The following is a 17,373-nucleotide window of genomic DNA, read 5'->3' as shown; positions in this document are numbered from 1 at the left end:
TTGTTTTTTTGGCCAAGAGGTGTGTCGAGACAGAAGAAGAGCACCAAAACCAGCTTACCCTCGAAGGAAATTAAATCCGTGGACACAAACCAGGATGTTACCATAAGCGTCAACCTTCAGTAGGTTTCCATACATGGTATCAAACACAAGGCCTCTGAAAGAAAGAATAAAAAAACGTCTTTGTTTCCTAAAATTATTCATATACCTTTAGTTTTGTCCACCTTTTCACATATTTGAGCCAAACCTTTTAATGTGTTTTATATAGATTGTTTTTGATAGACCAAGAGAGAGTAAAGAATAATTGTGAAGTGGCAAGAAAATGATACATGGCTGTAAAATGTGTTACAAATAGAAATACAAGAATGCAGTGTACATTTGTATTTAGCCCTCTTTATTCGATGCCCATAAATACAATCAAGTGCAACCAGCTCCCTCCAGAAGTCACCTAATAATGAACAGCTCACCTGTGTGAAGCTTTGAACATCTCCCAGACCACTGTTCAACCCATCACTCAAAAATGGAAAGAAAATAAAATAATTCAACCAGCTTTTCCCAAGGCAATCCAGAGGAAGCTGCAGAGATCCACAGCTCAGGTGGGACAACTACTTGTTATGGCCTCCACAAATCTGGTCTTAATGGAAGAGCACCAAGAAGAAAAGCCGCCGTTTAAACAAAACCATAATGAGACCTGCTTCGTTTTGCCACAAGCCATTTTAAAGAAACAGCAAACATGAGTACAAAGGCTAAATACATGCCATATTTATCAGATTTCTCATTTTACTTCCATTTTACAATTATGAACTACAGGTCCTTCTCAAAATATTAGCATATTGTGATAAAGTACATTATTTTCCATAATGTAATGATGAAAATTTAACATTCATATATTTTAGATTCATTGCACACTAACTGAAATATTTCAGGTCTTTTATTGTCTTAATACGGATGATTGTGGCATACAGCTCATGAAAACCCAAAATTCCTATCTCACAAAATTAGCATATCATTAAAAGGGTCTCTAAACGAGCTATGAACCTAATCATCTGAATCAACGAGTTAACTCTAAACACCTGCAAAAGATTCCTGAGGCCTTTAAAACTCCCAGCCTGGTTCATCACTCAAAACCCCAATCATGGGTAAGACTGCCGACCTGACTGCTGTCCAGAAGGCCACTATTGACACTCTCAAGCAAGAGGGTAAGACACAGAAAGAAATTTCTGAACGAATAGACTGTTCCCAGAGTGCTGTATCAAGGCACCTCAGTGGGAAGTCTGTGGGAAGGAAAAAGTGTGGCAGAAAACGCTGCACAACGAGAAGAGGTGACCGGACCCTGAGGAAGATTGTGGAGAAGGGCCGATTCCAGACCTTGGGGGACTTGCGGAAGCAGTGAACTGAGTCTGGAGTAGAAACATCCAGAGCCACCGTGCACAGGCGTGTGCAGGAAATGGGCTACAGGTGCCGCATTCCCCAGGTCAAGCCACTTTTGAACCAGAAACAGCGGCAGAAGCACCTGACCTGGGCTACAGAGAAGCAGCACTGGACGGTTGCTCAGTGGTCCAAAGTACTTTTTTCGGATGAAAGCAAATTCTGCATGTCATTCGGAAATCAAGGTGCCAGAGTCTGGAGGAAGACTGGGGAGAAGGAAATGCCAAAATGCCAGAAGTCCAGTGTCAAGTACCCACAGTCAGTGATGGTCTGGGGTGCCGTGTCAGCTGCTGGTGTTGGTCCACTGTGTTTTATCAAGGGCAGGGTCAATGCAGCTAGCTATCAGGAGATTTTGGAGCACTTCATGCTTCCATCTGCTGAAAAGCTTTATGGAGATGAAGATTTCATTTTTCAGCACGACCTGGCACCTGCTCACAGTGCCAAAACCACTGGTAAATGGTTTACTGACCATGGTATCACTGTGCTCAATTGGCCTGCCAACTCTCCTGACCTGAACCCCATAGAGAATCTGTGGGATATTGTGAAGAGAACGTTGAGAGACTCAAGACCCAACACTCTGGATGAGCTAAAGGCTGCTATCGAAGCATCCTGGGCCTCCATAAGACCTCAGCAGCGCCACAGGCTGATTGCCTCCATGCCACGCCGCATTGAAGCAGTCATTTCTGCAAAAGGATTCCTGACCAAGTATTGAGTGCATAACTGTACATGATTATGAGATAGGAATTTTGGGTTTTCATGAGCTGTATGCCAAAATCATCTGTATTAAGACAATAAAAGACCTGAAATATTTCAGTTAGTGTGCAATGAATTTAAAATATATGAATGTTAAATTTTCATCATTACATTATGAAAAATAATGAACTTTATCACAATATGCTAATATTTTGAGAAGGACCTGTACTTTGTGTTGCTCTGTCACCTAAAATCCAAATAAAATATTATGTTTGTGCTTGTAGTGTGACAAAATGTTTAAAGGCTCAAAGACGTTCCTACAGGCCTCCAGCACAGAACTGCCCTAGGCTTTCTTAATGTCCGACTGTTTTTACCAGGAATCTCAGCTTTCCTAAACACCTCATTGACAAATTCAAAAAGGAGCTAGAAAATTTAACTGAAAAGAAATTAGGCAAAAAGGAAGATGGGGCTGGCCATCACCCTTAAAACCTGATTAGTAAGTTTAGTTTAGTCTGACCTGGTTGGAAATGATGGATCGTAGACGAAGCTAAGCAGCTCCTGGGGATAACCGATGGACACCAGCCTCTCCACCGTCAATTCAAAGCCCAGTGACTCGTACTCAGGTGACTTGTAGACTAAATTTTTAAAAACACAAACATTTATACTTTGGTTAATATATTTGACCAGAATTACATTATTAGTAAACAGAAGCGGAACAGATTTTTGTCTAATCTGCTACCAACAACAGCCATTTATTTTTCAGTCTTGGTGATGTTTGGTCATTTAGTGTTAAAATGATGAGGTTGTGAACTGAAACCTTGACATCGACAGTGTTTTACTATCTTATATCACCAGGAGAGGCAATGCCAGTGTGCCTCATCTTGCAGAATAACTAGAATTGACACATATAACAAAACTAATTTACTCAATTTACCTAATTAATTAATTAGATTTCAAGCAAAAGAGAACAATTTGTGTGAATAAATGCTATTTAAACCAAACAGGCTGTACTACACTGCTGCACCAGTAGGTGGTGAGAGGATGATGTCAATATTAACATAAAAACTTTAAAGACGATCCCCCCAAAAACAGCTGTGGGGCCTCTGTGTAGCTCATAACCCTACATAGCCAGTCCAAATGGATCCACCATAACTAGAGTTGATAAAAATATCACCTTTAAAAAAAATTTCTTTAAATCTATAGTTAGTGTGAACAGGGTCCGAGTCCAAGGAGCTGACTCACATTTCAACATGTATTTTTTCCTAGTTTAACCTATTCGCTCAAGGCAGACTCTCGTATCAATATTTTGCTGACATGTTTAGGGCTGAAACAATCGGATTAATCGTGATTAATCGATTATTGAACTAATCATCAACTAATTTAGTAATCTTCAGTAACTGGAGTACACAGACTCTAAAACATGCCATTTGAACAACCCTCTCAGAGCACTACTTAGGCCAAAACTGTACAAAAAAATATATACATATATGCATTTCAGATGAAACACCTTCTTTGTCTGTAAATATGCTCTATCCAGAACTGCCCTAGTTCCAGAGTTTTAGCCTCACCTGGTAAAACTCTGTACAAATCTCCTATTGGGGACAAGAAGAGTTTAATTTGGCACTTCAATTTTATTTGGATAACAGTTTGCTTCTTGAGGTTGAAAAATATCCTTTACAAATCCAGAATGCAAAATGGAGGCGACACTTTATGCACTTTTTTGTTTGTGACCACTTTCACTACAAATGTTCAAGTGTGCACTAAAGACATGCTTTTTATTTTTAAAAGCCATTTAATTATTCATTTACTTGCATTTTCTCTTACATGTATTTCTATTACTCATAAAATAGGCTTAGTTAAATAAAATTTCTGCAGTATGCCAATTATTTTATCCAATTACTCAATCGTCAGAATAAATCGATAGAATAGTCTATTACATAAATAATCGTTAGCTGCAGCCCTAAACGTGTTCTCACGCTCTTGTGAATCCTCCCCTAACAGAAGGTCACTCTCCTTTTCCTGCCAGCTCCAACATACAGCACACAACTCCATAAAGAAAGAGGATCAGATGCAAAAACAACAAACACCTAAAATTACATCTGCAGCTCTAAAGAGCTCTGTGGAGACTGATGAGCCTCTTACTCTTCATCGCCTGAACTCGGCATTTACCCCATACTCCGCAAATATAAACATGAAGCTAAGAAAAGGCTGGCACCAGACTAAAATGCTTTCTGAGGCTGGGAAAAAAAAAGGAGTAAGTCAGATGTTATAAATACGCAAGAAAGAATGCACTCTATGTTGTCGCCTGGTTTTTGTGCTCCCAGTGGAGGGCAGGGAGGACCCTGGGGGGGTGGACTGGTTGATGATTCTTAAGGGGACAGTAAGTGGGAGGACAGCACTGCAGGACACACAGGAAAACATCAGCGGTGTTCTGTAAAAAGCATGCGCGTGTACTTGAGTTTAACAGCTGCACTGCAAAATGAACAGAGCTAGAGCAAAACAGTTCATTTTTGGTTTAAGTAAAACTCTAGATAAAGACAAGTCTGTTTCTGCTTTATAAACATGCAGTGCGCTGTAGTCCTCCCCACCCCTCTCCAGTTGTTTTTCTCACAGTAAACTGAGGGTTTGGGCTCACTGCCCAGAGCAGCAGCCAACATCCCCGTCCACTCTTCCTTGCTCACTTGTAAAAATCTTAAAACATCTGAGGTACAAAAAAAAAAAAAAAAAAAAAAAAAAATCTATTTTGAGGGTTGTTTCCCCTCAGTCACCTTTGCCCTCTTCACTCTGTATTTAGTTCACTGGTAACCTGTTGTTTCACTGAGTGTGCTACACTCCCTCACATTATATAAAGTAAAATCTTAATACCGGCTAAATGAAAAGGCTAAACAGAGTGGCCATGAACAATAACTGCATTGTTTTTACGACATGTAAGCTTGAATCACAGCTTATACTATCATGTTACACCTTCATAACCAAAACACAGCACGTTGTCTCATTTTTAACCCTTTATGACCTACCATAGAACAAGCTCGCCAGAGCATATTTTTACATTTGTACATGCTGTAGAGCCATTTTTTGGAGCATTTCAATTTGCTATACATCAATACAACCCTTACATCCTACATTTTAATATTTTGTATATAATAACTCCATATTAACTCTTTTTTAGTAAACTGCTAAAAAGTGCAATTAACCACCAGAAAAATTTTAATTGTTTTTTTTTATTTGCACACATTTTCCTAAATACAGAAATATCATAGCTGTATCCCTCAAAAATTGCAATGTAAAAAAAGTTGCACATACCCTTTCAAACCACAGGAAATTTATTTGGAGTGTGTCCGTAACTTCATTTTTGAAATACACTCATTTTTATGAACAGAGCCAAAAACGAACATAAAATGTACATTGTGAACAGTTTGAGGAAAGATAATATGTACATCAAAATAAACTATTTACAGAAGTGTAATTAAATCTCCAAGTGTGCCAGATACCTATGAGCACACATACAGGTCCTTCTCAAAATATTAGCATATTGTGATAAAGTTCATTATTTTCCATAAAGTCATGATGAAAATTTAACATTCATATATTTTAGATTCATTGCACACTAACTGAAATATTTCAGGTCTTTTATTGTCTTAATACGGATGATTTTGGCATACAGCTCATGAAAACCCAAAATACCTATCTCACAAAATTAGCATATTTCATCCGACCAATAAAAGAAAAGTGTTTTTAATACAAAAAACGTCAACCTTCAAATAATCATGTACAGTTATGCACTCAATACTTGGTCGGGAATCCTTTGGCAGAAATGACTGCTTCAATGCGGCGTGGCATGGAGGCAATCAGCCTGTGGCACTGCTGAGGTCTTATGGAGGCCCAGGATGCTTCGATAGCGGCCTTTAGCTCATCCAGAGTGTTGGGTCTTGAGTCTCTCAACGTTCTCTTCACAATATCCCACAGATTCTCTATGGGGTTCAGGTCAGGAGAGTTGGCAGGCCAATTGAGCAGTGATACCATGGTCAGTAAACCATTTACCAGTGGTTTTGGCACTGTGAGCAGGTGCCAGGTCGTGCTGAAAAATGAAATCTTCATCTCCATAAAGCTTTTCAGCAGATGGAAGCATGAAGTGCTCCAAAATCTCCTGATAGCTAGCTGCATTGACCCTGCCCTTGATAAAACACAGTGGACCAACACCAGCAGCTGACACGGCACCCCAGATCATCACTGACTGTGGGTACTTGACACTGGACTTCTGGCATTTTGGCATTTCCTTCTCCCCAGTCTTCCTCCAGACTCTGGCACCTTGATTTCCGAATGACATGCAGAATTTGCTTTCATCCAAAAAAAGTACTTTGGACCACTGAGCAACAGTCCAGTGCTGCTTCTCTTTAGCCCAGGTCAGGCGCTTCTGCCGCTGTTTCTGGTTCAAAAGTGGCTTGACCTGGGGAATGCGGCACCTGTAGCCCATTTCCTGCACACGCCTGTGCACGGTGGCTCTGGATGTTTCTACTCCAGACTCAGTCCACTGCTTCCGCAGGTCCCCCAAGGTCTGGAATCGGCCCTTCTCCACAATCTTCCTCAGGGTCCGGTCACCTCTTCTCGTTGTGCAGTGTTTTCTGCCACACGTTTTCCTTCCCACAGACTTCCCACTGAGGTGCCTTGATACAGCACTCTGGGAACAGCCTATTCGTTCAGAAATGTCTTTCTGTGTCTTACCCTCTTGCTTGAGGGTGTCAATAGTGGCCTTCTGGACAACAGTCAGGTCGGCAGTCTTACCCATGATTGGGGTTTTGAGTGATGAACCAGGCTGGGAATTTTAAAGGCCTCAGGAATCTTTTGCAGGTGTTTAGAGTTAACTCGTTGATTCAGATGATTAGGTTCATAGCTCGTTTAGAGACCCTTTTAATGATATGCTAATTTTGTGAGATAGGAATTTTGGGTTTTCATGAGCTGTATGCCAAAATCATCCGTATTAAGACAATAAAAGACCTGAAATATTTCAGTTAGTGTGCAATGAATCTAAAATATATGAATGTTAAATTTTCATCATGACATTATGGAAAATAATGAACTTTATCACAATATGCTAATATTTTGAGAAGGACCTGTATATGTTCATAAGACCATCTCATAACAATAAGAAGTGCAAAAAACAACGAAAATGAAAGCGAAAGTGCGAGCAAAGTTTACCGCAGAAAAACTACAACTTCAATTCTACAGGCGTTTAAAAATAGATATGCAAATGGGAGTGCCGGCGCTCCCACCGGTCATATAGGGTTGACAAGGTTTATAATACACAATAGAAATGCTCAAATCACTTTAAAGTGCTTTTAAATCCTCTGTTTTCTTTGTACTATTGAGGGCTCCTTTTACTACAATGCTGTGACAAAGTATTTGCCCCCTCACGATTTCTTCTATGGGGGCTTTTTGAAGCAAACTTGCATTGTTTTTGAGCATAGGCAGCCTGTTTAAACTCTTGCTAAGTGTTTCAATCAGATTTTAAGTCTGGACTTTGACTAGCCCACTTCAAAACTTTATTCTCTTTTTATTTTGAGCATTTCAGAGGCGGACTTGCTGGTGTGCTATGGATCGTCTTCGGGCTGGATAAACTTAGTGCGTTTGAGTTCAAGGTGACAGACTGATGGTCGGACATTATCCACAAAGCAGCCTCAGGTCAGCACTCTACCACCACCGTGTTGGACTGTTGATATGATGATCTTTTCCAAAATGCTGTGTCAGTTTTAAACTGCATGTAAAGAAACAAACATCATCCAAAAAGTTCATTCCTGCCTTATTAAAATCAACAAAATATTTTCAAAAGTCTTGAGAAACAAGATCTTTCATGGCAAACATGAGTTGGCAATGCCAGTTCATTTGTTCAAGTTTCATCTTTGAACTCTTATTGTTGAATCATGAATATTTACTGAGGCAAAAAAGGCATGTACAGCTTTGGTTGTTGCTCTGGGTTCCCAGCTGGCCACCTGGAGTAGTTGTCAATGCACTCTTGAAGTAATTTTGGTAGGGAAGGTTCATCTCTGTTCCACGTTTCATCCATTTGTGGATAAATGCTCTCACTCTGGTTCGTGGAGTCCCAGAGTCTTAGTAGTGGGTATGTACTTAGTATGTAGTATTCATTTGTTACATTTCTTTTCAGACTACTTCATGTTGTCAGAAAGGCTCAATTTAAGTGATGTAAGAATTGATGGCAGTTGCTTCCAAGGGTGCCACAACCATTCATTAGGTTTAGGAGAAAGACAATTTTTAACTGAAAACTGCTTTTTATATTAAAGTAGACTAGGTTTGTCAGATATCAAAATTAGTTTGATGAAAAATGACATAATAAAGCAAAAAATAAAAAGCACTGCAGGTTTGTTGAGACATGGCTGTGACCAACAGAGGTCGGGTTGACTTCTTTCAGGAAACAGCTAAAAGCTGTTAGCCCCTAGCTTTTAGTGTTTTGTGGAGGAGGTTATAGTGATACTGCAAGTACCTTTATTTTTTCCTAAGCAACTTAAAACAAAACTCCCACATTTCTTCAAAACTACAAAGTATCTTGTCCCCAAACACAGACCTGTAGGCTTCAGTGGTGGAGTCCCAACTGACTTATAGAATCGCTTTCGTTACATCCTCAGCAAAGTCTACGTTGACAGAAAGCTTCAGATTTTTATCAAATAAAACATCCAACAAAAACATCACATCATCAGACTGAAAGTTCATTATTGCATAGTTTGGGTGAAGAGAGTCATAGTATTGCTGTCCCTTGTTGCGTCCTTGACATTATAGCATATCTGCTATCCTGAGGTCATTGCCCTCCAGATGTAGTCCCCTGCTCACATTTACCCTGCTGTCATTAGATACACACACACACACACACACAGAATCTACTTAGAGCTACGGTGAGACATGAGTTCAGCTTCACAAGTATGTCCACTCGCATCCTTGATGGGATTATTGCCAGATAATTGTACTCCCACTGCTCAGCAGTGTGATGTCTCCCCCGGGTTTATTGGCCAGGTCAGCTCAGGCCTGCATGTAACGTACCCCCTTCACCCAGAAGGTAAACAACCCTCACTGCTCTTCTGGCAGATCACCTAATCCAAGGCTGTCCAACAGGGACAGCCTGACTGAACCATGTCACATAGCAATCTATATTAAGGAGGTAACAATATGCGTCTCAATTTATCCGTTTCCATCACTGTGCAAATGAAGGCCTTTGTTTTAGAATCAGGACACCGTGAGGAATACTGTGGAAAAATACAGAGACTCCAGCACTGCCTCGGGAGGCCGACATTAAGCCCAAAGTCTGCTGAAAAACTAGGACAAAACTGATAGCATCTCAATGCAATCTAGGCCTAAATAGGTTGAAGCAACTTTTGCTGCATGCAATAACGTGCTCCCTTTAGGAGCAACAGGACAGATAAAGCAAGGTTGACCTGTCTAATATTGATTTAGCTTAGAAAAGGTTACAAAATATGTCTTGTTTGATCTGCGTTCTCTCAGTTTTGACACTCATGTTGAGCAAATTTCTCAGGATAAAGGAGTTAAGAGTAAGACATAAAAACTGTTTAAATAAGATGTATAGGACGTTTGAATGCATTTCATTTTTTTGGCTCAATCCGTTAATAAAACAGATAAATAATGAAAAGCTTTCAATAGTTAATGAGAGCTTCATTAATTACTGAAAGGTTCATTTAAATATTAAATGCTTGACCGAAAGAAACAAGCAAATGCATTTAAGCAATTTAGACTAACAGGTTTAAAAAAACAAAGAAAAACAAATCAAATAAGGGGATAATAATGGGGTCGAATATCAACAAAAATGTGTTCTGTCAGTTAACAGCTGGATGGAAATTAGCCATGTAATAAAATATAATGTCTGGCCAGTGAATTATGTTAACTATAGACCTACACATCATACCCTGGAGTGGGTGCGGGTCCCGTTACATATGAGTAGAACAGCATTTTAGAAAACGAACGTCACACCAGCATCTGTACATAGTGTGAGCAGCTCTAGGTTATACAGCAGGACTATGATCCAAACCAGGACACCAGGATATCTACCTTTAAATGGCTCATAAAAAGGTCCCTCCAATGAGGCTGAATGAAAACAACTCTGCAAAGAGGAGTCTTTCACATCACTGTGGAGGCCAACATTCCTCCACAGTGATGTGAAACACTCTTCTTTGGACTCGTTGCCAGATGTCACAAATGCTTGATGGCAGTAAGGTGCTACTATAGATGGCACAAGCAAGTATTAGGTTTAGGGGCGATTACTTTTTCCACAGAGGGTCAGGTTGATCTTGACAGCTTTTTTCTCCTAATAAACGAAATTATCCTTTTAAAACTGCTTTTTAACATTTACTCAGGTTTTCTTTGTCTGATATGAACATTTGTCTAAAGATTTGAAGCATTTAAGGGTGACAAAGAAAAGACGAAAGAAATCTGTAAGGGGGAAAATACTTTTCACAGCACGGTATGCAATAAATGCCACAGGGGAAGCACTTACATATCAGGCATCAGAACTCTTTGGGGTACAAGGTATTTAAACTCTCCACACTGTCTTTTTTTCTTTAACACAGCACCGTTTATGCAAGTCACACATGTGAACAGCTTCTAAAAAAAAACCGCAGCAGTCATTTCGGGTGCCGATGTTAAGCAGTAGCTATTCGGTTAAACTGATGAGGGACTTCAGCGATGAAAACCTGAAAACTATCCAGATACACGATAGCCACGCTTCTAGCAAACATTAACACTTCGTTACAAGCTCCCATAAATTGAGTCACGTCAACAGCTGAGCATCTGGAAAATCTCTTGCCATCCCAACGCGGAGAGGGCCTGCAGAGCCTCACAAGAACTGCAAGCAAATCCCTACATCGGGGGAGCCACCGCTGCTGAACCCGACAAACAAATGTGACCCGCTTTTCAAAGTCGGTGAAGGTTTATTTTTAGATGTGTGGAGTCCAAAAGCTGGAGCGGAGTCTGAGAACAAAGAGGTAGGGCATACAGAGAAATATATGGCCTAAATAAATATTCACACAACTTGTGAACCAGGTAAATAAATCATTTTATGACCCTGATCTTAACGTAAAATTAATATATCAAAAGAATCTGCAGATGATGACTGGATGTTAGTGAAAGATCAGATAGATAATAAATAAATAAAATAATAAAGTTTAACATCTTCCAAATTATAGACAGGGTAAAGAATCAGTTCTATGACATTACTGAGATAAATAGTCATATTCAATGACTAGGAATATGTGTTCCAATGAGGATTGTTTGTCAGGTTAAGAGTATTTCTTTGAAAATAACTATCTTTAAGCAGGTATAAAACATACCTTTCAAAAAGCCCAAATTTCTGTGATACAAAACATGTTCTTTTATTGGTCTGATGTAATATTTTAATCTTAAATGTCGTGTTTTCATTATGCAGTAAGCAGAAAATCCTCATAATTAACTGAAATTAAGGCTTGAAAACATCAGTTTGTTTGCAGTTAATCTATATAATGTGTTTCAATTAGTGAGCTATGTTACTGAAATAAATGAACTATTTAATGATATTCTAATTTATTGAACGTATACGGGAACATTATCATTTCAAATATTACAAATACATAAAGTATTTGGTTTAAAAATAAAATCACCAATATTAAGTATAACAGTGAAAATAAAAATGATAAATGACAGATGGTTGGGAGGTTTTAACTTGTAAATATCAAGTCCAAATTGTTCTTAGCTGTTCACGGATTTATTTTAAACTCTGGTTTGGTAAAAGAAATGAGTTGTGTCAAAGTGTATTTAACTTACCCGCTAAAGTGTAATCCATATCAAAGCCAAAGCATTTGATTTTCTCCATTGCCAAGCTTCTATTGACGAAGATTCTGAAGAAATAAACAAAACAGTGAAAACATGTTAGCTACACTGAGACGATCAATAACAGCACTTTCATGAGGAGCAGAAAAACATAGAGACATAAAAAAATACAACTGCCTGCCTAGACCGTGGCTTTTCTACATTGATTCTGATGTCACAAGTGTAGCTGCATATCAGTGTCCAACTCAAACAATATCTGAGTCCCTTTTATTATCAAAGTAGAATTATTTACAACATATTTGCTTCAAAACAATAGATTTGCACAAAAGGATGTTAAACAGAGAAGGAGACTACATATAAAAACATTGTAACCAAAGACTTCCTCTGCTCCATTTGATTAACTTTTTCCCAAACGTAGAAAAACACAAAAAGCCAATTCGATACTTCCAATCCAATCTTTTCAGGAACTTGTAGGAAGCCAGCAAATACTACACACAATTTAAGCTTAATATTGGGAAGAGAATAATCTTTTCAGGCAATGAGAAAAAGTTTGTTCAGGAAAACAATTTGAAATCGCATTAGGTTTCCACACGTCATTTGTCCCAACCTACTTTCATTCTGTAACCATTAAGCATCAACTTATCGGTCTTTTGATAAATGACAGATAAATAATCACAGTCCAAACATTTTAAATTAGGTCGTATTTCCATTGATTGTGGTTCTGATCCCCGTTTGGACCAGGTGACAGATGTATGACCCCTAATCAATTTAAAATCACCATCACACATCTCCTAAGGGAAGATTGCACAGTTATTTATTGGCATTATATAACTCCATGTCCTTTTGGTTGTGTTTGGGTAAATTGCCAAAATCTACTTTAAGTCATCAGTTGTCAAGGGAGTTTTGTCCCTGAAAGTCAGATTTAAAAAAAATGACAAAAAATGCAGAAGCATGAAATGGTGAAAAGGCCAAATAACCAGTACACCCAAAAATAGGTCATGCCGGAGCACTGTGATGCAGCACATCTGCAGCATGTTGCAGAGAGCATGTCCTGGCAACAATTGGTCTGTAAAGGAAACATGTCCTCTTTTTCACCATTATTACATGTTTACATCAAAACAATGAATTTATGGCATTTCCCACCAAGCAGATTGGCATCTGTAAGTTTTTACAAAACCATTAATGATTTTCTGCAGTTTCTAAAAACAGTTTGTGGGAGGAAAAAAAAAGGGGTGACAGTTTCAGTTGTATTAACTTTTAAATAACATGTCTTAGAATAAAGAGAAAATGAGAAATACTGCTGAAGAATCTTTCAAATATGGAAACATACAATGAGGCCATGTTTACATAGCCATGCCGACACAAAGGACCCAGCTACACACTGCTGGCTTAACTCCAATAAAATCTCTCATCAGCAGCTGTGATGCAGCTGAATATTTAAAACACTTTCCTCTATATAAAACCACACGTCATTAAATCCTGCTAGAAAAAAAAACACTTTAAAATCAGTTACTCTGAGATATAGATGAGCCACTGAAATAAAGGCTGCTCTCACACGAAACCTCAAAATTGACTCAGTGCAAAACCATCTTGCTATTTTTCAGAATCACAGTCAGAATAACATATTCCCAATGAATCCCCAAAATTCAGCTGTGAAATACCTGGCAGCAGATCCATAGTGAACAAGCTCCCATTTAGAGTTCAGTCCAAGACACGACCAGCGGTACATTCTGTGTGAAATTAAACCTTAGTTTGACTCTGCGTTGGTCTGATCTACTCCAGCAGCACAGTGAAGCTCTGGCACCCTGAACAATAACATCCCCCCCCACCCCCCCTTTGCTTTCTTGTCATTCTGAAATTTTCTGACTTGTTGCAAAACTGATTGTGGCCATTCTGCGTCATTCTCTGCTGTTGTTGACAACCAGGGTTGTTGTTGGGCGGCACGATGTTTGTGGGACTTCAAAGACATCTAGAACAATCACAAGTCAGGTAGGATTATGCGAGCCAGCGCCCTGAGCCACAGCTGCTTACTTTATTCAGATCATGCTCAGAATAAACAAAGCTATAGCTTCAGGGATGTATCAGTCATCTTCTGGACTCAGACTCCAAACTGTCAGAAATCTTTCACAAATATCCAGCAAAAGCTGATTAAATCGTCAGTAAACCAAACAGAGATGCATTGTAGTTTACCTTTTAGAGAGTTAGTGCAGCACCTATTGGTTGATTTTAATAGATAAGTTTATCACTTGATTATTTGGTTAATCCCTGATAGTGGTTTAGCTGAAACTAGAAGAAGAAACTTAATTTTTAATGTTATGGATGAACCCAAAACAGTAAACAGTCTTTTTGTTATTTTTTATTCATTCTTAATGATAAGTTTCATCATCAGCATGTTTCACTTTCTGTGGCTATAAGAGTCAGAAAAAGAATAAGTAATTAAAAAAAACCTCTAACACGGCTAACGTGTAGTTATTATAGTAGAGATGAACCAGTCAGGCTTTTTCTAACTTAAAACAGAAAGCAACACTTTTCCTACAGCTGGTGAAAAATACAGAACACTGTTACCATAATCAAAATAAATAAAGAAATAAGCTAAAATATTGAAAAAGAACAGCACTCCTATTCCTGGCCAAAACAGACTTCTGTTTATTTTTTATTTTTTTTGTATGTTTGACCTGTCGTTCCCACTTCTGATTGATTCTGTTCTTGTTCTTTTTCTGCGAGGCTATAACACAAAAAGTGCCACAGGTTCTCTGACAGAGGTATTAGTTTTGAATCAGACAGGAAATGAAGGGATCATAATATTATCCCAAACTCTGAATCAAAGCACAGGCAGCAGCAGTGCTCCTGGGTGGACAACAAATGCAAAGGTTCAGACATCAGTCACAGCAGCAGTTACGCTGCACGACTTTCACAGAAAACATCTGACATTGCTTGAAATTTGTCGTACGGCGTCTTTGGTCATTCGGCGTGAGAAACTTTGACCACTGATCCAACTCTTTCCTGAACAAAGGTCAACAGTTCAAGCTCACGATCAGAGATTTTCTAACGAGGAAGAACTATGACCAAGATCGCAGATAAACGCAAAGCGTGAACCCTGCTTAAGAGTTTCAGTTGAAAAAAAATGATTGCCTAGATATCAAATTTAAGATAAAAAGTTCAAACCTCATCAACAATCAACCACAGACACATTTAATAATGGATTTACAGTCCATTTAAATAATAACACACGTAATTGAGCTCTGGGTAACGTCACTTCCTGTTTTCGCTGTTGCACTTGGTTAATTGTTTGGTGTGTGAAGGCTCTCTCATTTGATCTGATTTCTCTCTACTGTGATATCTCTTACTTGTTATACATAAGCACGTTAAAACACATACTTTCTGTTGCTGTATTTAACGTTTGGGGACTCTCCGTGTTTTACACGGTTTTTTTTCTAGTAGTGGTAAGGGGTACAATATGCTAATATTTTGAGAAGGACCTGTAAGTTTGCCAAAACAATGTCGGACTCCGTCATTTTCTCTGGTCCCCTCCCCGATCTGACCAGTGACGACATGTTTAGGCGCATGCTGTCATTCAACCGCTGGCTGTCTAGGTCGTGTCCAGAAAACAATGTGGGTTACATTGATAACTGGCGAACATTTTGGGGAAAACCTGGTCTGATCCGGAGAGACAGCATCCATCCCACTTTGGATGGAGCAGCTCTTCTTTCTAGGAATCTGGCCAAATTCATTAGTTCTCCAAAACTCTGACAACCCAGGGTTCAGGCCAGGAAGCAGGGTCGTAGTTTAATACTCCTCTCTGCAGCTTCTGTACTGCTAACCACCCATTACCCTATTAAGACAGTGTCTCGCCCACGGCCAAAATTTAATAGATTAAAAAATAATCTAAAAAGGAGGAAATCAGGAAAATCTCATAAAAATAAACACAACTCAGACTAAAAAGAAAAATAAAACAATTAAATGTGCCCTACTGAACATAAGATCTCTCTCTTCAAAGACTTTGCTAGTTAGTGACCTGATTTGTGACAATTAGATTGATTTATATTGCCTCACAGAAACCTGGCTGCAGCAAGAGGATTATGTTACTATAAATGAGTCAACTCCTACTAACTATTTAAATTTTCACATTCCTCGAAATACTGGGCGAGGAGGAGGAATAGCAACCATCTTTCAGTCCGATTTATTGATTAGTCCCAGACCAATCAATAGCTACAACTCTTTTGAATATTTAATCCTTAGTTTTCCTCATCCTAATTGCAAAGCACTAAAACCACTTCTGTTTGTTGTTTTGTACTGTCCACCAGGCCTTTACTCTCAATTTTTAGATCAGTTTTCAGACCTTCTATCTGATTTAGTGTTAAATACAGATAAAGTTATTATAGTGGGGGATTTTAACATTCATGTTGACACTGAAAGTGATTACCTAAATATAGCGTTTAATGCTATCTTAGACTCAATTGACTTTGCTCAAAACATTACCAAACCTACCCACCTTTGACTTCATTCTCTGGACCTTGTGCTGACATATGGCATTGAGTGTGAAGACATAACAATATTTTCTCACAACCCTGTCCTGTCTGACCATTTCTTAATAACCTTTGAGTTTAATTTAACCAAGTACTCCACACCTGAAAGAACATTTCATTATAGTAGATCATTATCAGACGATGCTGTAACAACCATTAAAGAATCTGTTCCACTTTTAATCTCCTCATTATCACTGAAAAGCAGAGTGGAGGGCAATAATTTTGTTTCTGCTCCTTCACAAATTGATTCTCTTGTTCATAGTGTTACTTCATCGTTGCATGGTGCATTAGACAATGCAGCCCCCTTGAAAAAGGTAATTATTCATAGGAGGCTAGCCTACTGTTGTATAAAAAGACACTTCGCCAAGCCAGAACAGCTTATTTCTCATCATTAATAGAAGAGAACAAGAATAATCCTAGGTTTCTCTTTAGTACAGTTGCTAAACTTACACAGAGTCATAGTTCTGTTGAGCCATCCATTCCCTTAGCTCTTAGCAGTCATGACTTTATGGGATTCTTCTTAAATAAAATTGATTCTATTAAAAAGAAAATCTTTGACATACTCCCGAAGATGATTACTTCATCCACAGCAAGTGAGACAACATTGGAAATAACTGCAGAACCTGATTTGTGTTTGGACTGTTTTGATCCTGTGAAGCTTCCTGAGTTATCAGAAATATTAACTTCATCTAAACCTTAAACATGTATGTTAGACCCAATCCCAACCAAATTATTTAAGGAAGTGTTCCCTCTGATTACCAGCCCCATTTTAGATATGATTAATCTATCTTTAGTAAATGGATATGTACCACAGGCTTTTAAGTTAAACCTTTACTCGAGAAACCTTCGCTTGATCGAGATGACTTGAAAAATTACAGACCTATATCCAATCTTCCATTCTTATCTAAAA

General features: G+C 38.6%; 1 protein-coding gene across 2 annotated transcripts in view; it reads right to left on the bottom strand.

Annotated features, from left to right (window-relative positions):
• nt5c2b (5'-nucleotidase, cytosolic IIb) overlaps nt 1-17,373 on the bottom strand; it is a 34,595-nt gene that overhangs the window by 8,905 nt on the left and 8,317 nt on the right. The window contains exons 1-4 of one of the 2 annotated variants that reach the window (XM_047366075.1): nt 13,599-13,681; nt 11,932-12,005; nt 2,636-2,753; nt 59-154 (exon numbers count right to left, since the gene is read on the bottom strand). In XM_047366075.1, coding sequence (XP_047222031.1) covers nt 59-154; nt 2,636-2,753; nt 11,932-12,005; nt 13,599-13,666 — 356 coding nt within the window. In that variant the 5' untranslated portion in view covers nt 13,667-13,681. Of the gene's footprint in view, nt 1-58; nt 155-2,635; nt 2,754-11,931; nt 12,006-13,598; nt 13,682-17,373 lie in introns of those variants that run through there. The other variant, XM_047366074.1, reaches the window with a different exon arrangement.

The sequence above is a fragment of the Girardinichthys multiradiatus genome, chromosome 5 (genome assembly GCF_021462225.1).
Source record: "Girardinichthys multiradiatus isolate DD_20200921_A chromosome 5, DD_fGirMul_XY1, whole genome shotgun sequence".
NCBI lineage: Eukaryota > Metazoa > Chordata > Actinopteri > Cyprinodontiformes > Goodeidae > Girardinichthys > Girardinichthys multiradiatus.
The sequence above is the reverse complement of the archived record's forward strand: the minus strand, read 5'-3'. Positions and strand labels throughout refer to the sequence as shown.